Genomic DNA, 25,153 nt, shown 5'->3' on the forward strand with positions numbered 1-25,153 from the left:
CGCGTCGAGGCGTCTGTTCACCCATCCAGCTCTTCTGACCCCTCACGCTCCTCAACATGTCTCAGGGTATGTGTTCATTCGGTTTAGCTATGGCAGTTTTTTCTTTTTTTGCTATCTGAGCTGCTACACCTTCTGATATACATTGTTTCCTGTGCTAGCACTGCACGTCCTATTACACCTTCTGATATACATTGGTATCTGCATTGTTTCTTGTGCCAGCATTGTACGTTCCATTGGATGCATACCTATTCAGATGCTCCCTTTACCTATCGTACTGGCCTTGATGTATTATTATATGTAGATTGCCACATGCACATTGCTTTTTCTATATGCTATCATATACTGTGTAGGTTCTGTCTGTGTATAGGTTATTATCTCTGTACACGGGAATTTTTTGCCAGCAATATTGTGCCATATGTCACATTATACACCCCTGGGCTTGTTTGTTACTTATTATCATCTGAGCGTGTTTTAGGTCATTAGTGGACGGTTGATTCTGTCGGTCATGGTCTTGTACATCTGACCCTGCTGTTTATGTCTCCGTATATGTTGTATCATTCCTCTTTTTCCTATTATTGTGTTATTTTGTCATTATATTTAATAAAGATATTTTTTTGTACTTTTCATCTTGAGTACAATATTTCTTTCAGGGATATGTCCCAATTGGTTCGTTTCTAGGTTTAATTGTTATAGGGGACCCAATTACATGCCATTCAGTTGGTGTGAGGTTTTCGGTTAGGTTGTCTGTGCTACGATAGTAAGCAGGCCGGGCCCTACTTCCCTTCCGGTCGTGGTTGCACCTTGTGGTGTGTTCTGGGCTAGGCAGCCCAGGCCCCCCTGAGAGTGCGGGCCCCACTAAACTGTACCCATTTTCTAACGAGGACTTGTACTGGACAGTGTATACAACCTAGTGGTCTGGGACTGTAGTCTGTGACACTCTTGTTGCCCGTTCACACCTGTGGGTGATAGGGCTATTCCGTGAAAGGTAGTGGTATAGCATATAGGACCATAGGGGGCATAGGGAACATATATACTAAGTGATTTGTGCAACCTTGCAGGTAACACGAAGGTGGTTCAGACTATGGTAGGGAGAAGCCTCCCTGTGACCCATAGCAGCACTGTAGGGCCAGCATCAGCTGACAGTCACTCACGGCATAACCCAACCTTGTTAGATCAGGGGTGTATTCCATTATCCCCTACTAGGTAAAGGATCAGCTTGTTTCAAAAACTGTTTCCTATTGTTTGTACTATTTTAAGAGAACCTATTCAAGTAAAGTACTGCAGTGTTGTGTAGAAAATAAAAGTTTATGTTCAAATGAAACTCTCAACTCAAGTACTGTGATCATCTTATCTATAACTCTAATTCTACATTCATATAAAGAGGAGCCCCACATTTAGGCTTTATTTAGCTGAGCGTAAATCTCGGCCGTTGTTTAAACGGACCGTGTGAAGGACCAGTGAAGAAATAGGACATGTCCTATTTTTGTCCGTTTTCACAGATCCCTCATTAGACTCAAGTATATGAGGGATCTGTAAAAACGGTTCCTGCACGGGTTTGACTCAGACATGAAAAACATCTGTCTTTCACATCTGAGTTTATACTCGTTCATCTAAATAGAGCCTTAACCGGATCCAAAAAAAAACCCTGGTGTTTACATCACTGGCTTCCTCTAGGAGTGGAATACCCAGCCAGATCGTCGGCAACTCTCTGGCCAGGGATTCAGCTCCAGGAGGAGCCCCTGACATCACTGTACATATATGGACACGGGCTTCCTCTAGGACCGGAATACCCAGCCAGATCGTCAGCAACTCTCTGGCCGGGTATTCCGCTCCAGGAGGAGCAGGAATGGCAGAGAAGGGAGTGGATAGTTTCCTGCTCTGCCATAATATTCAAATGTATCTGCATCCAGAGGACACAGATACAATTTAATTTGGCAGTTGCCGGCACTGTCTGTAAACTCGGGACAAACCCCAGAAATTCGGGACTGTTCTCAACTATGCCCGTGCTGCCTGGCCCGATGCACCCCCTACCTTCCCTCCTAGTTGCGCATGGGGCACATGCCCCACCTGTCTCCCCGGCTATGCCCCTGTTATAACAGGACAACACTTTCCAAGTAAAGTCTACTAAACTACAAAAAAGGAAAAGGTCTCATAAAAAGGTACAGAGTTTGTTCCAAAAGGCGGATAAGAAAGGACATCATTTTGCAATTCGACACTAGCCTATGCATAAAGGATTTCTTTAAAGCGTACCACACATCTATGGATTATTCATATTATTTACCCCATTATTATACCACCTTATTATGCCCTGCTGTAGTCAGCACAGCTTACATATGCCCCCACATTATAAACTAAAATACCAGTAAAACCCCAAACATACCTACTACCAAGCAAAATCTGCGCTCCAAAAGCCAAATGGTGCTCCCTCCGTTCTAGACTCCACAATGTGCCCAGACAGCAGTTTACTTCCAAATATATGGCATCACCATACCCGGGAGAACCCACTTAACAATTAATGGGGTGTGAACTGAAATGGCATATCTGTGGAATAATACCAATTTTCACTATCAACTGTGCATTCGTTTCTGGAAAACACCTGTGGGATCTGAATGATCACTACTCCTCTTTATAAATGCCTTTAGGGGTGTAGTTTACAAACTGGGGTCACTTCTCAGGGGTTTATTTTATTCTGTAATCGATAACAGGTTGATCCTGTGTGTCATTGAACTCGTCAGTGCTGCTGACCTGAAGGATTCAAGTTTCGGTGCTAGATACAGCTGCTCTGTATACAGAATACAAAAGCAACTATATCTCAAAAAGTAAAAATAATTTCAAAGGTGTACATAGCCTTTAAAATTAGGTGATTTATAGGGGGTTTCCAACATATAGACCCCTCAAAGGCACTTAAGGATTGAATTGGTCCCTAAACTAAAATAAAAAAAATAGGTTTTGGAAATGTTGTTAAAAATGTGAAAAATTTCTACTAAAGTTATAAGCCTTGTTACATCCTAGAAAAATAAAAGGATGTTCAAAAAATGATGGCAATATAAAACATATGGTAAAAGTTAACTATTAACTATTTTGTGTGGTATAACTATGTATCTTACAAGCAGATAAATTAAAATTTAATGTTTTTGGGTGTTTTTCACAATTAAACACGGAATGTATTGACCAAATTTTACCACTAACACAAAGTACAATGTATCATGAGAAAACAATCTCGGAATCACTTGGTTAAGTAAAAGCACTATAAAGTTATTACCACATAAAGTGACGTGTCAGATTTGAAAAATGAGACACTTTTAGGAAGGTCAAAACTGGATGCAGCGGAAAGAGGTTAAATAAGGTTATCCAAAGAAGAAGGTAGTTCCTCGAACACAAGTTCATCCATAATCTTGTCCAAGAGACCATACCATAAAGTCGCCACCAGGGTTAGTTATTCAATCTTAACGATGAAGCCAAAGTCTGGCACTGGACAGCGTATTTACATATGGTGAATTGCCTTGTCGAAGGCAAAGCAAGGTGCAGGCTGCAAAAGACACCCTACTTGGTTAATCAAAGAACATTTTGTGAAACGGCCGCGTAAAAAACGGCCCGTAGGAACAGAACGCCGTTTTTCCCATTGAAATCAATGTGCAGATGTTTGGAGGCGTTCTGATTCCGAATTTTCAGCCATTTTTCTGGACGTTTACGGCCCGCAAAACGGCTGAAAACACTCCATGTGAACATACCCTAAGGGTTCGTTTACACAGAGTTATTTGGCGCTGATTTTAATGCGGAAACCGCGTCAAAAACCGGCTGAAATCGCCCCCCATGGATTTCAATGGGAGGCAGATGCGTTTTTTTCCTGGGTGGCTTTTGGCCTCTCGTGGAAAAAAAAAGCGGCATGCCCTTTCTTGCTGCGGTTACCTCCTCTTACTTGAAATCAATAAAAGGCAGAAGAAACCCAAGGCTCTCGTTTCTGAAAAAACGCCACGAAAAAATACGTTCAGGCAGTTCAAATTCTGCCTGCAACAAAATCTGTGTAAGGCCGGGTTCCCACATAGCGTAAATGCTGTGGAATTTCCTCAACTGAATTGTTTGCGGAAATTGCACAGAAATTACAGTGGCAGCAAAGTGGATGAGATTCAGAAAACCTCATGCTCAACCTGCAGAAAAAAATGCAGCGTAAACGTTAATAAATTGACCTGCTGTGCAGAATTTTATTCCGAAGCATGTAAATTTATGCTGCGATTTGGTTGTTTTTCTGTTGCGGGATGAATCCAATGGGATTCAAAACCCGCAACAGAAAGCCAAGTGTTGCGAGATTTGCAGCGTAATCGCGGTAATTACGCCGCAAAAATCCCAAGTCTGGAAAAAAAAATCATATTTACCCAGAACACTCTCCTTCTTCCTGCAGTCCGGCCTCCTGGGATGATGTTTCATTCCATGTGACCGCTGCAGCCAATCACATGCTGCAGAGTTGCATAGCCTGCAACGTCATAGTTGTTTTTTTTTTCAAGCGCTGCTTTCTGCAGCGGAAATTCTGTCTGTAAAAAACGCACCACAAGATGGTGCGAATTTTCAGACTAAAGGTGCTGCGGGGTCCAGGTCGGATATGCTGCACAGTTTTTACGTAGCGTATTCATCCCATGGGAACCCGGCCTTTAGTATGTATGCAGGCAGACCCTCCTAGTGAGTGCTAGAGGCAACAAGAATGTTATTTAAAGGGGTATTCCCAACTTAGACATTGCCATAAATGTCTGATAGATACAGGTCCGAGCTCTGGGACCCGCCACCTATATAGAGAGGTCAACCAACCTCCATTTTGCCTGGAGCGATGGCGAAATACCAGGTGGGGATTAGTGGAGCTCGAAATACCAGGTGGGGATTAGTGGAGCTTGCTTGGCTGTTTCCGTAACTCCCATTGAACAGAATGTAGACATCGGTGCGCATACGCGGAAACTTCTCCTTTAGTCCCCATCTGGAATCTGTGGCCAGAAGCCACCTCAACGAACGAAATGGGGATCGGGTAACACCTGTCCGCGATATAGGTGCAGGTCCCAGAGGTGGGACCCACATTTATCAGACATTTATGGCATATCCTGTGGATAAACCATAAGTGTATGTGCACACGATAGCTGCCTTTTACGTCTGAAATTACAGACTGTTTTCAGAAGAAAACAGCTCCGTCGTTTCAGACGTAATTGCTCCTCCTCGCATTATGCGAGGCGTCTTTGACGGCCGTAAATTTGAGCTGTTCTTCATTGAATTCAATGAAAAACGGCTCAAATTACGTCCAAAGAAGTGTCCTGCACTTCTTTGACGAGGCAGTCATTTTACGCGTCGTCGTTTGACAGCTGTCAAACGACGACGCGTAAATTACAGGTCGTCGGCACAGTACGTCGGCAAACCCATTCAAATGAATGGGCAGATGTTTGGCGACGTATTGGAGCCGTATTTTCAGGCGTAAATCAAGGCATAATACGCCTTGTTTACGCCTGAAAATAGGTCGTGTGAACCCAGCCTAAATGTCTGGGATGGGAAATCCCCTTAAACTGGTTGCCGACACAGGGCGAGAATGCTCCTCCTGAACGGCGAGAACTTCGCGCATTAGGACGAGCATACTCGTCCTGTGTGACAGCCGTCTCTGCGTGCGATCGAGAGCGCGTCAACGGCTGTAATACACAGCCACGGCCCCGCTCTGACAGCGGAGAGGAGAGAAACATCTTCTCTCTGCCGTTAACCCTTTGAACGCCGCGATGAAAGCTGATCGCGGCGTTCAAAGAGGGGGGACTGCACATTGATCGCGTCACAGAAAATAACTGTGACGCGATCAAAGCCCACAACTCGTATGGGCAGACAGCCCAGGGTCCATTGAAGGACCCCAGGGCTGTCTGAACATATTTCCTGTTGTTAGGGCATACTGAGGTATGCCCTAACAACTGCCTGTGTATAATCAGTAACAGGCTAAAGTACTGGCATATAGATCTATGCCAGTACATTGCAGTTACAAAATAAAAATCAAAATGCTAAATCCCTTTATGGGATTAAAAAAAAAAGTTAAATGAATGTAAAAAATTTTTTATGATAAATAAATAAATAAATGAAAAGTAAAAAAAATACACAGAAACACACATTTTTTATAATAAATAAACTTTTTAAAATATAAGTCCCAAAACATGAAATAATAGAGACATATTTGGAATCGCCACGACTGTAACCCCCAGATGGAGGCGGAAGCCGAAACGCGTTGGGGCCGGTCGCCATTCTTTGAGTCTCAGCCACATGGGTTAGTACTTTGTTATCCATTGCTTGTTGTTCTTGCTGCTCGGAAGATATATATACAAATTGCATTTAGCATTCACATATGTATGAATATATCTTTGGATATAATACTCTCTATTGGTCCGTTGGTTACCTAATCTTCAGTACATGTTACTAACATCCTTCCTATTTATCCTCAAACAGCAGAACGCATTATTTGTAACTAGTGTACCCTACTACATTCATACTATGCTATATGCATTTGTTTTGAGGTATATTCTAACAAGCTCATATTCACATGATTTCATTTGTTGAACATTTGACTCTTGTTTGGCGGCCATGCTTTTATTTGTGATTCATTTTTAGAAACACATATGTGTAACCAGTATAATATTGTTGTGTAATAAAAAGATTATATATATTTTTTGACTTATAGACTCCATGGTCCTTTTCTTGTTTGGTTAAACCTGTAACAACCTGTAGAACAAATGTATAACATTATTTATGATGATCGGTGTATGGTGTAAAAAAAATAAATATTAAAACTGCTGCGCAACTGCTTTTTATCTGCATTTTCGCCAAAATAAAAATGTATAGAAATTAAACGACAATGTATTTGTACCAAAAAATGGTACCTACATAAAGTACAACTCGTCCCACAAAAAACAAAGTCTCATACAACTACGTCGTACAAAAAATAAAAGAGTTATGAGCGTCGGGAATGTAATGTAAAAAAATTGCTCTGTCCTCAAGGCCAAAATTGGCCGTGTCCTTAAGGGGTTAATTCTTTAACACTGCAGGTAGAATTGTTTATTGATGGCACTCTGCTGGCAGCACTGTTTAACCCCTTCCCTCTTTGGCCACTTTTGACCTTCCTGACAGAGCCTCATTTTTCAAATCTGACATGTTTCACTTCATGTGGTAATAACTTCGGAATGCTTTTACCTATGCAAGTGATTCTTTGACTGTTTACTTGTGACACATTGGACTTTATGTTACTGGCAAAATTTGCGCGATGCATTCAGTATTTAATTTTGAAAAACACAAAAATGTAGCGAAAAATTCAGAAAATTAGCATTTTTCTAAATTTAAAGTGTAGCTAAATGTTCGACAAACTTCTGACATGTCGTAGTGACATGTCAGAAGTTTGTATTGGTGGGAGTCCGAGCACGGAGACCCCCCACCAATCGCTAGAACGAAGCAGCTGAAGCCCTCATGTGAGCGCTCAGCTGCTTCGTTTCTGTTCGGCTTTTTCCGGAAAGCCAATGTATCGGTGTACGGGCTCATAGACTTTCTATTGAGTCCGTACACCGATACATTTATTTCCGGAAATAACCGAACAGACACGAAGCAGCTGAGCGCTCACACGAGTGCTTCAGCTGCTTCGTTCTAGCGATTGGTGGGGGTCTCCGTGCTCGGACCCCCACCAATACAAACTTCTGACATGTCACTATGACATGTCAGAAGTTTTTCGAACGTTTAACTACACTTTAAATGTATCTGCTTGTAAGACAGGCAGTTATACCACACAAAATTGTTGCTAATTAACATCCCCCATATGTCTACTTTATGTTTGCATAGTTTTTTGAACATCCTTTTATTTTTCTAGGACGTTACAAGGCTTAGAACTTTAGCAGCAATTTCTCACATTTTCAAGACCTTTTCAAAATGCTATTTTTACAGGGTCCAGTTCAGTTGTGAAGTGGCTTTGAGGACCTTATATATTAGAAATCCCCAATAAGTCACCCTATTTTAAAAACTTGACCCCTCAAAGTATTCAAAACAGCATTTAGAAAGTTTCTTAACCCTTTAGACATTTCACAGGAATTAAAGCAAAGTAGGGGTGAAATGTACAAATTTAATTTTTTTTTGCAACTCAATATTTATTGCCCACGTTCTGCAGCTTTAGGAAATGTCCCACATGTGGCCCTAGTGTGCTAATGGACTGAAGCACTGGCCTCCGAAGCAAAGGAGATCCTAGAGGATTTTGGGGGCTTCTTTTTATTAAAATATATTATTTATTTTTTAGGCACCATGTCAGGTTTGAAGGGCTCTTGCGGGGCCAAAACAAAGGAAACACCCCAAAAGTGACCCCATTTTGGAAACTACACACCTCAAGGAAATTATTTAGGGGTATAGTGAACATTTTGACTCCACAGGTTTATTGCAGAAATTATTGGAATTAGGCCGTAAAAATTCAAATCTACGTTGTGCAAAGAAAATGTAGGTTTAGCTAATTTTTTCTCATTTCCACAAGGACTAAAGGAGAAAAACCACCACAAAATTTGTAAAGCAAATTCTCCCAAGTAAAACAATACCCCACATGTGGTCATAAACGGCTGTTTGGACACACGACAGGGCTTAGAAGGGTAAAAGTGGAGGCCATTTCACATTTGCAAAGTCCCTGAGGGGACAAAACAATGAAAATGCTCAAAAAGTGACTACATTTAGGAAAACTACACCCTTTGAAGAATTAAACTACGGGTGTAGTGAGCATTTCGACCCCACAGGTGTTTCATAGAATTTATTAGAATTGGGCAGTGAAAATAAAAACAATCCTTTTTCTTCAATAAGACATAGCTTTAGCTCAAAAGTTTTCATTTTCTCAACAAATAAAGGAAAAAAAGAACCCCAGCATTTGTAAAGCAATTTCTCCTGAGTTACGGCAATACCCCACATGTGGTCATAAACTGCTGTTTGGGCACACGGCAGGGCTCAGAAGGGAAGGAGCGCCATTTTGCTTTTGGAGTGCAGATTTTGCTGGATTTGGTTTCTGGTAGCTATGTCGCATTTGCAAAGCCCCTGTGGGAACAAACCAGCGGAAACTCCCCAGAAGTGACCACATTTTAGAAACTACACCCCTCAAGGTATTCACCTAGGGGTATAGTGGGCATGTTAACTCCGCAGGTGTTTTCCATAAATTAGTGTGCACTCGATGTTGCAGAGCGAAAATGGGATTTTTCCCATAGATATGCCAATATGTGGTGCCCAGCTTGTGCCATCATAACAAGACTGCTCTCTAATTATTATGCTGTGTTTCCCGGTTTTAGAAACACCCTATATTGTCTGGAAATTTGACAGGGCTCAAGAGTGAAAGAGTACCATGTAAAATTGAGGCCTAATCTTAAAATTGAGGACCCAATTTTCAAAGTATTGGTTCACAATTGCAGAGGCTCTGATGTGAAATAATAAAAGAACCCGTGAGAAGTGACCCCATTTTGGAAACTACACCCCTCAAGGCATTTATTAAGAGGTGTAGTGAGCATCTTCACCCCACAGGTCTCTTCCATAAACGATTGCGCTGTGGATGGTGCAAAGTAAAAATTTCTATTTTTCTCTAGATATGCCATTTCAGTGGCAAATATGTCGTGCCCAGCTTATGCCACTGGAGACACACATCCCTAAAATTATTAAAAAGGTTCTCCTGGGTATGGCGATGGCAAAGTAAACAGCTGTTTTGGCACGCTGTAGGGCTCAGAGGGGCGGGAGCACTATTTGGCTTTTGGAGCGTGGATTTGCTTGGTAGCAGTTTTGTTTGAGTATTGCTGGTGTTTCTGTTTATAATGTGGGGGTACATGTAAGCTGGGCAGAGTACATCAGGGGCATAGTCAGGTGGTATAATAATTGGGTTAAAAAAAAAACGTTAAATAATCCATTGTGTGCTACACTGTGAAGCAATCCTTTCTGCAATGGCCGGTGTCGCATTGATAAATGGTGTAGTTTCTTATCCCCCTTTTGGTCCACACTCCGCACCTTTGTAGTTTGGGGAATTTTGCTAGGAAGTGTTGTCCTGGTATAATACTGGCACCCTCGCTTCCAGCATATATGTTTGGGCCCTCCCATTCCGGGTGCCCTAATTTCAGGGCCTTGATAATTCGCCTCTTGAAACAGAAGAAATGTTCCCCTCGGCCTGCACAACTGCGTATTTTTTATTTCCTGACTTATGGAAGCTTTAAATAATTTAATTTTTTCATAGACGTAGTGGTATGAGGGCTGATTTTTTTTTGCGGGACGAGGTATAGTTTTTATTGTTACCATTTTGGGGTACATGCGACTTTTTGATCACTTTTTATACTATTTTTTGGAGGCCAGGCGACCAGAAAACTGCAATTCTGGCATAGTTTTTTATTTATTTTTTTATACATGGTTCACCATGCGTTATAAATGACATGTTAACTTTATTCTGCGGGTCAGTCCAATTCCGGCGATACATAATTTCTAGCACTTTAAAATTACTTTTGTAAAAATAAAAAAAGAATGTATTTTTTCTGTCGCCAAGTTGTGAGAACCATAACGGTTTAATTTTTTCTTCGAAGGAGCTGTATGAGGGCTTGTTTTTTGCAAGACGAGCTATAGTTTATATAGGTACCATTTTTGGATACATGTGATTTTTTTGATCACTTTTTATTCCAATATTTGTAGGGCAAAGTGACCAAAAAGCAGAAATTCTGGTATAGTTTATTACGGTTATTTTTCATGCCGTTCACCGCGTGGAATAAATAAGACAATATTTTTATAGTTCAAGCTATTACGGACGCGGCGATACCAAATATATATGGTTTATTTAATTTTTTTCAATAATAAAGGACTTGATAAGGGAACAGGGCGATTGTGTTTTATTTTATTACTTGAAACTTTTATTATGTTTTAAAACTTTTTTTTTTTACACTTTTTTTTTTACACTTTTTGTCAAGTCCCACTAGGGGACTTGAAGGTCCAACTGTCAGATAAAAAAAAAATTCTAATACATTGCACTACCTATATAGTGCAATGTATTAGATCTGTCAGTCATTCACTGACAGCAAGCCGATTAGGGAGGTCAGTATTTAGGCCTCCGGTTGCCATTGCAGCCACCGGAACCTCTTCAATTTTATTGCTGGGGTTCCGATGAGCTGCAAACAACTTAAATGCAGTGATCGGTTTTGACCGCTGCATTTAAGGGTTTAATGGCGGGGATCAAAGCTAATTTCAGTCCCCGCCATTACAGCCGGATGTCAGCTGTAATACACCGCTGACATCCGGCGATGATGGCACCAACTCAGCTTCTGAGCTGGTGTCCACCATTTGTCGTATGGATACAGCAAAATGCAGGAAGCGCTAGCTTTCCATGACGTAGCCATACAGCAAATGTCGGGAAAGGGTTAAGAGGAGTAGTCCTGTTGCACGGTTTATGGAGAGGCATTCTTCTGGCACTATTTATGGGGACAATCTGCTGGTATTTTATATGGGAGTATTCTGCTTAGTCTGTTTATAGGGTTTCTCTGATGGCGGGTACTTTAGTTGTTATGTGAGCACAGCCTTATCCTGTGGACACGGTTTGCGCAGGAAAAACAAGCTAGCCCATAAGCAATGTCTGTTTTAATGGCGTTTTGTCAGTAATTCAGTCAGTCACATGAAGTAATTCTTCTCTTATGTAATGCAGTTTTCCAGGTGCCCGTTGTTACGTCCCTCTGCTGCTAGAGGTCAGTATAACGAACGTGGCGCAATGCCCAGCGCTCTATTAGAAGGTTGTGTGCTCTGCGACTTGTGTTTGGATCCCGGCTCCATTGCCTAGCAACACGCGCACAGGCCGATGACGTGTATCCCGCGGGAGCCGGCTCAACCCAGTCACTTCCTGGTTGAGGTTCGGGAACTGCAGAGTCCTCACCATGTCCCACCAGACCGGCATTCAGGGTGAGTGCAGCGCAGCCGGGGGCGATTATATAGTTCGCTGGGGAGTTTAGAGGTAGAAGCGGGCGCTGAGGGGACGCACGGGGGAGGGGCTCAGCCTTGTGTGTACAGTGCCCGGTAGTCTGAGGTGATATGCCCGCCTCGGGTTTCACAGCTTGGAAACTCCTCATATCCCTGGTGCTTTGCTAAGCAGACCAATGACAAATTGGCAGGACTGCCTGGAAACTGTCAGCTCGTTGTGCAATAGCCTTCAATATATATATATTTATTCTAATTGTGCAAAAACTTTACAAAACGCAGCTAGTTTACTAAACCATCTGAGGTAATAGTGAAGATGTCCTGGATTTTCTAACATAGTGCCCGTGTGTTGTGGCATGCGGAGCACACTAATGGTCAATGGCAATGCCACTTTTCTGAAGTCACATGGAAATTAATGTGATGTTTGGAGATTGTGCCAAACACCAATTTTCAATGCAATTCTGCCCCCCCCAAGGTATCATTGTATTGATAAATCTCCCCCCATTGTATATAATAGCATGGCCCTGCAGTAACGCTGAGGGCTCATTCACTCTGTAATGTTGAAACACGAATATGAAAGGGTTTTAAAAAAAAAAAGAATTATTTTTTTACGTACTTTGCTGTTTTTTTGTTAAGGACTTAACTATTTTTATGCGGACGTCAAAAAAAACCCCGGAACAAATATTCACATGTGAACTACACAAACGGAAAAACTTAATACGTATCAGAAATGTGGAAGTGTGAATGAGCCCTAAAGGTAATATCTCAGCAGGTGAGGGCGAGTACACGGTCCTGGGTCAAATTTGCATAAGGCCTTATTTACACGAGCGTAATTCACACGCGTCGCACGCACCTATTTAAGGCAATGGGGACATTCAGACATTCCGTGTTTTTCACGCAGCATGTGACCGCTGCGTGAAACTCACGACATGTCCTATACTTGGCTGCTTTTTGCGCATCACGCACCCATTGAAGTCAACGGGTGCATGAAAATCACGCGCAGCACACGGACGCACTTCCGTGTGACGCGTGATTCGCGCAACAGTAGATCGAGAAATGAAGGGAAAAATAAAACCACCTCCTTCATTTCTTTTTCGAAACCATAAGGATGGCATATGCGTGAAAATCACGCAGCCACGCACCAAACACTTATTACACACGGAACTGCAACGTGCAAAAAACGCTGCATTTTTTACACGCGCAAAACGCAAACCTTCGTGGGAATTTCGCCTAAGGCACACGGTTTGGACAGGTGCCCTGAATAGGGTCTTTGGTTACCGTCTGTACCAACCAAGATAAATACTTTATATTTTTAAAACCGCTTAAACGATCTGTCCTGGTGAGGAATATTAGGCTCAATTTTTTTTATTTCTAAATAGAGAGGAGAATTGAAACACATGTCTGGGCACCATGAAAATGGCATCCACATAGGACAGACTTCCCTGCCGGTTCATATTGTGTGAATGAATGACTCGTAGATGAAACAGTAAGACGTGTAGAAGTGACACTGGTGATACCTGACCCCTCAAGCCCATTTACCAGTGTAACCCTAGCCTCGCCACTATACCCTGCCATGCTGAGAATAAGGCCGTATCTCCAGCGGTCACATTATACTGCTATAGTAGGACAAGAATCTGTGGCACACACTATCTATATTCTTATCTCTTCCATATGTGTGTGTTCATCTGTATGTGCAGTTTCCTGACTGTTTGCTGGGATTGCTCTATAATCCGGCACAATCTGTACTATGAGTGGCCACTCACTCTATAATTCCGGTGCTGTAGCGTGGGGTTTCCTCTGATCTTGGATTGGCACTTGGAAAAAGTCGCTAAAAGTGACAATCATTGAGTGCCTGTTTTGGTTTCCTATAAGATTTGTCATCTGTCACATCACCATAAGAATTAATAGGGGAAGCAGAGCTCCATGTGGACCTGTTCAGATAGGCGCTTCCGAGTTTGGGGTAGTGTCACACCTGTAGTTGGAGGCTAATGGTCGTGTTTCTCTAAGGCCTTATTCACACGAACATTTTCACGCGCGTCGCACGGACCTATGTTAGTGAATGGGGCCGTTCAGACTGTCAGTGAATTTCATGCAGCGTACGTGCGCTGCTTGAAACTCACGACATGTCCTATATTTGCCCGTGTTTCGCGCAGCACGCACCCATTCAAGTCATTGGGTGCGTGCAAATCGCGCGCAAAACGAACACATCCGTGTGAATAAGGCCTAAGTCTTGGTGTCCAACTGTTATCAGTGGGGAAAGCTACATCTGGTCATACATTACTATTACATAGCGGCTCTCAATCGGTATAACCCCACTTGCACTTCACAAAGACCTATTTTAAGTGGGTCCCTAATCTATTAGGTGCAATATCGCATGGCAGCCAGCGCAACCACAACACGTCACCTGTAGGGTGCGCAACCCAGGGAACCAACAGCACCACTTCTGCCAGGCTGTGCCACCTTTCCCCACAGATCCAGCACTAAAGCAACAATGAGCACAACCAAGTGAACAGATCATAGTAGCTCACCTTTCCATGTGGTCTCCGTTGACAAACTGAAAACAAATAAGTAGAAACCTTTAGGCCTCATGCACACGACCGTAAGGGTTTTTTAATGTCTGCAAATACGGATGCACATACGTATTGCGGAAGCGCCCATAGACTTCTATGGGCGAGTCAGTGACGCAATTGCGGACATAAGTAGGACATGTTCTATATTTTGTGGATCATTTCTGCGACCCGGACACACATCTGTAAATATACGGATTGAAGTCTGTGGTCGATAGAAATGAATGGGTCCGCAAATTCATCCGTAATGACTTGATCTGTAATTACTTATGAAAAGTTTGGTCGAGTGCATAAAGCCTTAGACCGGGGCTAGACCTAGACTTTTTTTTTTTGTAGTGACAAATAAATCTCTGACTATATAAATATATAGGAATGCGTTAGGCTAGCGCTACTCGCAGAGTGTTTATCTCACTGCAAAAAAAAAAACGCTCTGATAAATCGCTGTCCATAGACATACATTTGTAGCGAGATAAATACTCTGGGGGCTATTTAACAAAATTTCTACTCCAGTTTTCTGGCATACAAATATCACCACTCGTTATTTTTGCGGCGCTTTTTACTGCCGTTTTTCATAAACAGCTCCAAAAACGTCCTAAGAAGTGACCTGCACTTCTTCTTTTTCGCGACCGTTTTTTCCATTGCAATCAATGGGCAGATGTTTGGAGGCATTCCGCTTCCGATTTTGCAGCGGTGTGAACAAACCCTTACTGGCGTAAATTTAATTCAGTGGGCGTGTGCCTTATAATAAATTAGTTTAATCTTACTTTATTCTTGCTCTATTCTTATTAAGACCGTTAATACAAAGAACAAAATTAAGGTCTAGCGCCAGCCTTAGGCCGGATTCAAACGAGCGTGTGCCTTTTGCGCACGCAAAAAACGCAGCATTTTGCCTGCGCAAAAGGCACTTGACAGCTCCGTGTGTCATCAACATATGATGCGCGGCTGCCATCATTGACACTCCATTTGGATGTTTGTAAACAGTAAAGCACGTGGTGCTTTTCTGTTTTCATTCATCCTTTTGACTGCTGTTGCGCGAATCACGCTGTTCGCACGGAAGTGTTTCCGTGTGACATGTGTGGTTTTCACGCACCCATTGACTTCAATGGGTGCGTGATGCGCGAAAAACGCAGAAAGAACAGACATGTCGTGACTTTTTCGCCACGGACTCACGCGGCATAAAAATCACGCACATGTCTGCAGGCCCCATAGACTAATATAGGTCCGTGCGACGCGCGTGAAAATCACGCGCGTTGCACGGACGTATATCCCGTTTGTCTGAATAAGCCCTAAGGCTGTGTTTACATGCCGCATTTTATGCTGCGCCTAAATGGTGCGCTTTTGCCGCGACGTGTGAACACAGCCTTTTGTAGTTTGCTGCTTATTAGAAAGATTTGAGTGCTGGTACCAAGGCAAAACAAAAAAATGAGGCAACAAAATATGGAAACTTTTGTCTTCACATGGTTAGTATAGGTGTCGAAATATTGTTTTCCTTTAAAGGGTTACTCCCAGAAAGTGATGGCGTATTGCTAGGTAGGGTGTGAGCTGGGGGTCCGAGTAAGCGTAGAACTGTGTTGCACTTCCATGGTAGCGAGTGGCCATAAGTGCCATTGTTCAGGGGAAAGCTGTGAGGCCCGTGCACATGTAGCGGATTTTTCTAATCTACAACGTGATAATTTTGTTCTGGATGTTCACTGCGGATTTCATCCTATTCAATGTAGAAGGGGTGAAATTTGCTGCAAAATCCACACATAACACGTGGAGTTTGCTGCAGAAAATCTACAACAAATCTGCTACATGTGCTGGTTTAGCGCTGTATCCTCTTCAGGCCCTGAAGGGGATAGAGCGCTAAACCAGCGGTGCGGCTCAGTCATTCTCAAAATTGTGGGTGTTTTGGCACTTGGTCCTCCACCAGTCACAAAGTGATATCCTAGCGACTTTTACGTAAATGCAGACCTAATATATAAAAACGTGTGCTGTGGTTGTTTAATATTGCATTTTGTGTGTGCAAAGGTAAGAAACCGTTAACTGGGACAAATAGGAGAAATCGAATACTTTTTTACTTTTTGGCTTTCCTTCTTCCCTCTGCCGTTTTAGTGAAAAAAAAGATAGAAAGAAGGACAGCTCTTTTATAATAGTGTAAATTGAATTACCGTATTTTTCGGACTATAAGACGCATCCAGGTTTTAGACAATGGAATATAGGAAAAAAAATCTTATTTTACTACTTTTACAAAGAAAAAACTATTGGTTAAAAAAAATAATTTGTTCGGTTTCACGACATTCTGAGAGCCATAACTTTTTTTTTTTATATTTTTTCTTTGTTTGAGCGGTGTGAGGGCTTATTTTTTGCAGGACGAGCTGTAGTTTTTACTGGCACCATCTTTTGGTCCATACGATTTTTTTCATCACTTTTTATTTAATTATTTTTACCGCTATCGTGACTAAAAGACAACGATTCTGGGGTTTAAAATGTTTTTTTTGTTATATTTTTTTTTTTTTTTACGCCGTTCACCGTGCGTCAAATAATGCAATATTGTAACCGTTCAGACTTTTACGGACGCAGCCATGCCAATCATTAGATCGCTGGTACAATACACTGCAATACATGGAGGAGTTACGGAAACAGCGTAGCTCAGCGACCATGTGCGCTGTTTTCGTAGCTACCGAGTTCCCGGAAACAGCATAGCTACGTATTCCATGGATACTTTCTTCATACGTGGTAATCACCACAGATGCCAGCAACCAAGCTTGGGGTCTATAATTCAAGACACACACTTTGAATGTACCTGGTCTCCCCAGATGAAATGAAGAACATGTCTTCAAACTCCACAGAACTGAGAGCTGTATGGAAAACTTTCAGAGAAGCTCTTCCGTTCATAAAATGGAAACCTATAAAAATATTGTCAGGCAACACCACAGCAGTGTCCGTTCTTCGCCATCAAAGGGGGAACAAGACCTGCTCATTTTCAAGCCCTTTCTGCTCAAATTTTCAGTTGGGCGGAAGAAAATGTTCTGCCAGTGTCGTCAGTCCACTTAAAAGGCTCAGAGATGTCAGCCGGCTTTCTGAGCCGGAAGAAAATAGATCCAGTGGCGTGGAACCTGAAGAAGGAAGTTTCTCAGTCCTTAACCCAAAAATGGGGTTATCCTTAAGTGGATCTATTTGCCACAAAAGAAAATTCTCAAGTAGAGGCATTTTTTTTCCCCTAAATTTCAAGGACAATCCAGTAGGAGTAGATGCAGTGTCCCAAAATTTCGACATGAATCTAGCTTTCCCTCAATTCTTACTAATCCCAGTGGTGTTAAGGGAAGTTCAAGAAGAATTAACAAACATGGGATGAAGTGTCATCCAGGCCGCTACAGCCTGTGATTGGCTGCAGAGGTCACATGGGATGAAACACCATCCCTGGAGGAAAGAACACTGGCTTCTGGATAAGTATATGTGTTTTTGCAGCGGAATCGTTGTGAACCCGCCGCAAATAAAGCTGCAGCAACTGCTCTTTGTTGCTGGTTTTACCTTCCAATTGAGTTCATTGGGGAAAACGCGCGACAAATAAGCAGCGTTTACGCAAATACAATTGACGTGCTGCGGAATAAATTTCCACGTTTTTTCTTCTGGGTATTTACGCAGCGTGTGGATGAATTTATATATTTTTTTATCTCATCCACTATGCTGTTATATATGTGCTGCGGATTTTCCGCAACAAATTCCGTTGCGGAAAATCCGCAGTATTTACGCAACGTGTGAACTGACCCTTATAGTGCCTACTACATGACCACCTGTGCTTGAGACTCTGAAAACTAGAAATACAATTTGATTGGTTGCTATAGGCAACTTCTCTTCTTTTCCCATGTGATAAATGATTCTCTTCTGCTCACTGTCATGTTGGGCAGTATTGACCACTTATTCCACATTGTGTCGGCTTTCTCTTTCCTAATCAGACTTTACCCCTCCTCAGACCTTTACTCCCACTTCCCACTATTCCTTCCTCCCACCTTGTGGCTCTGCTTGTCAGTCCGTTTGCTTTGTAAACATGGCACAATGATCAGTGCATTCCAGCGGGTGTTATCATGTTCTAAGACATGCTTTCACTCCTGATAAGAAAGGGATGGGACATTCTGTGTAAACAAACAACATTGCTAGTGGCCATATTAAATATATAATGTGAACGTTAAAAAAAAATAAAAGCGTAAACACAGTATTGAGAGGTTACATGTTTAACAGGTTAGATATTTTGCTCTGCAGTCTCTATTTAGAAGATTATGAAAATATGGTAATGCTAAACATTGCATATTCTGGGGCTAGACCTAGACTTTTTTTTGTAGTCAGTGATTTAATCGCTGTCCATAGGAATGCATTAGTCTCTAGGGCCATTTATCTCACTACAAGAAAAATGGCTGTCATAAAACGCTGTCCACAGAATTGCATTGATTAGCTTGAAAATCTCTTGACAAGTGATGTAGCTCTGATATCCCAGCATTTTTTTTTCTCTTGGCTGTTTTCTGTAGCAGAAAATCCGCTACACAATCCACACCAAAATTAGCATGATTTTGTCGGTTTTGGCGGTGAAAAGCACTTGCATAAGAATGATATACTGTAATTGTATAACTGTACATACGTTACATACCATGTATATAATTTGAGTGCAGAGCAGCAAGAATAAATAGTCACTTCTGTTTACGTAGGATAAAAGCATAAGGCCCCATGCACACGACTGTGCCCGCAATCACGGCCCGCAATTGCGGGCACGGCCGGCTGCCGACTGCCACCCGCATTTTCGGGCCGTGCTCCCATACAAAGTATGGGAGCACGGCCCGCAAAATGCAAAAGAACGGACATGTTCCATAATTTTCTGAACATTTCTGCGGCACGGGCACCCATCCGTAGCGCTATGGAAAGGTGTCCGCGTTCAATGAAAGTGAATGGGTCCATTTTTGCGGACCGTAAACTGAGGTTTTTTACGGTCGTGTGCATGGGGCCTAAAAATGAAGGTCTTCACACCCATTGTCTATATATGGTATCATTATACTTTCCCAATAATGGTCATTTTCCAGGATAGTCTTTATGCAATAGTGTTTTTGCTGCAAATAAAAGCAGAAGATTTCAGCTTTAATTTTCCAGTCTTTTTTAATTTAAAGGGGTTTTCCATGACCAGACTGTGAATAGGTTATAAATTGTCTGGTCGTGGAAAACCCCTTTAAGCAGTGAGTTCTGCTGTGCAACGAAATAAAGCATTTGAATTCTTAAGTTCACAGGTAGCGTAAATACTGCGGATTTTCCACAATGTATTTCATTGCGGAAAATCCGCACCATATGGGCTCGTCCACACGTAACAGAATTGCAGCGTTTTTTCTGGCCGGAAAAAACACAGCAGAAAACAAATCTCATCCACACGCTGCATAAGATTTCCGAGCCGAAATTGATCTTCAGTGCGTATTTTTTTGACCGCAGCATGTCAATTCCTGCTACGGAAAGTGTGCAGAATTGCTTTGTCTCTATCTTCTAACACTGGGAGAAACGCAGCAACTAGTTGGCTGTGTTTACAATGTAATGTGACCAAAATGCGATGGTTATTGCATGGTCCTGCAGTGTTATGGATGGAACTGTCTGAAGCAGTGACTTGTGTTGTAGATGTCCGCTATGAGAGCCATAGCCTAAGAAGTATATTTTATGAAAAAAAATTTTTTGTAAAAAGAATACATCAGATAATTGTCTTTAAGCCCTTAACGACGACGAGCGGATATATCCGTCACAAGCAGGTGCTAGTCCCTACATAGCGACGGATACTGCCACTGTACCCACAAGATCAGCGGCAGGAGCCCGGCTGTTATTCACAGCCAGGTCCTTGCCCCAACTTCCGGAATTGAAGCGCTCTCCGTTTCCGTCAGTTTAACCCATTAGATACTTCTGTCAATAGCGACAGTGGTATCTAACGTGTTTGACAGAGGGAGGGAGCTCCCTCTGTCACCCCATCGGCAGCCACACAATGATATTGCGAGGCGCCGATCCATTTCCCTGGCAGCTGGGGGCCTTACAAAGGCCCCCAGGTCTGCCTTCAGCAACTGCCTATTAAGCCATGCCAGAGGCATGGCCTAATAGATTGACTGTCAGTTTTAGGGTATGTTCACACGGTAGCAGGCTTTTACGGCTGAAATGACAGCCTGTTTTCAGAAGAAAACAGCTGCGTCGTTTCAGCCAAAAATGCTCCTCCTCGTATTATGCGAGGCGTCTGTGACGCTCGTATATCTTGAGCTGCTCTTTATTGAGTTCAATGAAGAACGGCTCAAATTACGTTGCAAAGAAGTGCCCTGCACTTCTTTGCCGAGGCAATCAATTTACGCGTCGTCGTTTGACAGCTGTCAAACGACGACGCGTAAATTACAGGTCGTCTGCACAATACGTCGGCAAACCCATTCAAATGAATGGGCAGATGTTTGCCGACGTATTGTAGCCCTATTTTCAGGCGTAAAACGAGGCATAATACGCCTCGTTTACGTCTGAAAATAGGTCGTGTGAACCCAGCCTTACAATGACTGGCAGTAATGCTTTGGTATACTAAGTATACCACAGCATTATATCTGCGATCACAAGATATTGTAGGACAAATAGCTATTTCACTCATAATAGTTACTAGTTAAAATTTTCCGTATATCTACTTTATGTTGACATTGCTTTTTAAACATTGTTTTTTCTAGGACGTTACAAGGCTTATAAGTTTGCAGCAATTTGTTACATTTATTTAAGCCTATTTTTTTTAGGGACCAGTTCAGTCAGTTCTGAAGTGGCTTTGAAGGACCTATATATTAGAAACCCCCGTAAATCACCCCATTTTCAAAACTACACCCCTCAAAGTATTCAAAACAGCATTTACGTTCAGGCGTTTACGGAATAAAATCAAAGTAAAGGTGAAATTTCAGAATTTTATTTTTTATTTTTTTGCAGATGTTTAGTTTTAATCCTTTTTTTTCTGTAACACAGCAAGTGTTAGGCTGGGTTCACACGACCATGTTACGTCCGTAATGAATGGAACGTATTTCGGCCGCAAGTCCCGGACCGAACACCGTGCAGGGAGCCAGGCTCCTAGCATCATAGTTATGTACGATGCTAGGAGTCCCTGCCTCTCCGTGGAACTACTGTCCCGTACTGAAAACATGATTACAGTACGGGACAGTTGTCCTGCAGCGAGGCAGGGATTCCTAGCATCGTTCATAAGTATGATGCTAGGAGCCCGGCTCCCTGCACGGTGTTCGGTCCGGGACTTGCGGCCGAAATACGTTCCGTTCATTACGGACGTAACATGGTCGTGTGAACCCAGCCTAAACAGAGAAACACAACTCAATATTTATTGCCTTGATTCTGAAGTTTTTATAAATACCCCACATGTGACCCTAGTGTGCTAATAGACTAAAACACATTCCTCAGAAATGAATGAGCACCTTGTGGATTTTAGGGCCTTCATTTTATTAGAATATATTTTAGGTACCATGTAAAGTTTGAAGAGGTCTTGTGGTGCTAAAACAGGAAAAACCTCCAAAAAGACACAATTTTGGAAACTACTCCCCCCCCCAAGGAATTCATATAGGGGTGCAGTGAGCATTTTGACCCTACAGGTGTTTAATTGATTTTATTAGAATTGGGCCATGAAAAGGAAAAAAAAATAAAAAATTCCCCAATAAGATGTAGATTTAACTCCACAAATAAGTAAAGAAAAAAAAAAGCACCCCAACATTTGTAAATCAACCAGAGTATGGAAATATCCCATATGTGGCCCCGTTGTTTTGACACATGGCAGTATTCAGACAGGTAGGAGCAGCCTTTGGCTTTTGGAGCGCAGATTTTGCTGGATTGCTTTCTGGGCACCATGTCACATTTCCAGAGTCTGAGGTACCAGTAAAGTGGAAACCTCTAAAAAGTGACTCCATTTGGGAAACTACACCCTTGAGGAATTCATCTAGCATTTTGACCATGCAAGTTCTTTTCTGAATTGATTAGTATTGGGCAGGAAAAATTGAAAACTTTCCGCCCAATAAGCTGTAGATTTGGCTCAAAATATTTATTTTCCACAAAGAATAAAGCAGAAAAAGCACCCCAACATTTATACAGAAGTTTCTCCCGAAATACGGCAATACCCAATATGTGGTCATGAACTGCTATTTAGACACACAGCAGGGCTCAGAATGGAAGGAGTGCCATTTGGCTTTTGTAATGTAGATTCTGATGGATTGGCTTCTGGGCGCCATGTCGCATTTGCAGAGCCCCTTTAGTAATAGTAAAGTGGAAACGTATTTTTCATTTTTACAAGGAAGAAAAAGCACCCTGAAATTTGGAAAGTATAGTAATACCCCATATGCAGTCATAAACTGCCGTTTGGACACACGATAGGGCTCAGAAGGGAAGGCGCGCCATTTGGCTTTTGGAATGGTTTCTGGGCGCCATGTCGCATTTGCAGAGCCCCTGTAGTAATAGTACATTGGAAACATCCCAAAAGTGACTAAATTTGGGAAGCTACACCCCTTGAGGAATTCATCTAGGGGTATAGCCAGAATTTTGACCCCAAAGGTTTTTTGCTGAATTAAGGCATGAGAATTTAATTGAGATGTAGTTTAAGATCAAAATTTTTCATTTTCACAAGGAATAAAGGAAAAAAAGCGCCCCAAAATGTGTAAAGCAATGTCTCCCAGGTATGGTAATACCCCATGTGTGGTTATAAACTGTTGTTTGAACATATGGGAAGGCTTAGAAAGGAAGGGGGTGGTATTTGACTTTTGGAGCATAGATTTTGGTGGAATGGTTTGCGGGTGCCATGTCGCATTTGCAAAACCCCTGAAAAAAAGTGATCCAATTTTTGAAACTACACTCTTGAAGGCATTTATCAAGGGGTTTTAAAGATAGAAAATATCGAGGCACTCACCGATTTTGCAAGAAATTTATTTTATTCAGGATCTTGGTTTATGATGTGGAATAAGCCTAGGGCCGTTTCACGTGCATACACGCTTTGTCAAGGCCCTGGCGTCAATTCCTTTTCCTGCCATTTTTATTAGAAAATCAGTGCACATTGTTTCGTAACAAAAAATAATAACAAACGGGAAAATACACAACATATAATAGTAGATTATGCACCATAATAATTTCTTAGCATAAAATAACATTATATTGTTTTTCTTTAAAATAACAAGGTCTATGTTATAAAAGCACTCGGGTCATTTCGGTCATTAAGACCGAGAGGTCCTAGTGCCTCTGTCTGTATTATGGTTTCAGCCTCTTTTTGTAAAATAGTTTTATGTCTATCTCCTCCGGACATTGTTGGCTTAATTTGCATTATACCCACAAACCGCATACTTCGTGCGTTATTTGCATGTTTTTCCTGCATATGCTGTATCAACCTAGGACATCCCCCACCTGTACTTAGTGATCTTATATGTTCACGGAATCGTACATACATCGGTCGTATTGTTTTTCCTATATAAAATCTACCACAATTGCAAACTACCGCATTTACCACATACTGAGTTTTACAAGTTATCAGCTCATTTATCTCAAACGCACAGCCCCCTAAATTAAGGTTCCTAGTACGTATTATGGAATCGTAAAAATTGCATTGTCCACTTGTGATTGCCTTTCAGCCCCATTGCTGATAGCCAATTTTCATTTCCTTTTTGGCAAAACCGGAACTTAACCAATGTCTTACGGGAAGGTCCCCGTGCCGTTGAAACAGATAGAACATGAACTATTTCAGGCCGTAATTACGGCACGGGCAGCCCATAGAAGTCTATGGGGCTCCCGTAATTACGGGTGACTACGTGTGTGCACCCGTAATTACGGGAGCATGGCTAGGCGACGTCCGTAAATAGTCACTGTCCAGGGTGTTTCAGCACCCTGGACAGTGGCTACCGATCACAATATAGATAAAGCTGTAAAAAAAAAAAAAAGACGTTCATGCTTACCCAGAACTCCCTGCTTCTTCCTCCAGTCCGGCCTCCTGGGATGCCGTTACAGCCCATGTGACCGCTGCAGTCAATCACAGGCCAATAACTGGCTGCAGCGGTCATATGGACTGCCGCGTCATCCAGGGAGGTCAGACTGGATGTCAAGAGAGGGACGCGTCTCCAAGACAACGGCCGGGTATGTATGAATTTCTTTTACTTTTAGGCTGGGTTCACACGACCATGTTACGTCCGTAATGTACGGAACGTATTTCGGCCTGAAGACCCGGACCGAACACACTGCAGGGGGCCGGGCTCCTAGCATCATAGTGATATACGACGCTAGGAGTCCCTGCCTCTGCGTGGAACTACTGTCCCGTACTGTAATCATGATTACAGTACGGGACAGTTGTCCTGCAGCGAGGCAGGGACTCCTAGCATCGTACATCACTATGATGCTAGGAGCCCGGCTCCCTGCACTGTGTTCGGTCCGGGTCTTCCGGCCGAAATACGTTCCGTACTTTACGGACGTAACATGGTCGTGTGAACCCAGCCTTACTGTGGAAAGGGCTGTCCCTTCTCTCTATCCTGCACTGATAAAGAGAAGGGCTGCCGATTAGTGCAGTGTAATTTTGCAGCCAAAAACGTGCCCGTAAATACGGGTGGAATACGGGTGACACAGGACCCGTATTTACGGGCACGGGTCCGTAAATACTGGTCCAATACGGGTCG

At 42.4% G+C, this 25,153-nt stretch overlaps 1 protein-coding gene across 2 annotated transcripts in view; it reads left to right on the forward strand.

Moving 5' to 3' along the window:
- The first annotated feature begins 11,770 nt into the window (after positions 1–11,770).
- The window catches only part of TWF1 (twinfilin actin binding protein 1), a 36,155-nt gene continuing 22,772 nt past the window's right edge, over positions 11,771–25,153 (forward strand). For both annotated transcript variants that reach the window (XM_075857039.1, XM_075857040.1), the window contains exon 1: positions 11,771–11,919. In XM_075857039.1, the coding sequence (XP_075713154.1) occupies positions 11,895–11,919 (25 nt within the window). In that variant the 5' untranslated portion in view covers positions 11,771–11,894. The remainder of the gene's footprint in view (positions 11,920–25,153) is intronic.

The sequence above is a fragment of the Rhinoderma darwinii genome, chromosome 3 (genome assembly GCF_050947455.1).
Source record: "Rhinoderma darwinii isolate aRhiDar2 chromosome 3, aRhiDar2.hap1, whole genome shotgun sequence".
In the NCBI taxonomy this organism is placed as follows: domain Eukaryota; kingdom Metazoa; phylum Chordata; class Amphibia; order Anura; family Rhinodermatidae; genus Rhinoderma; species Rhinoderma darwinii.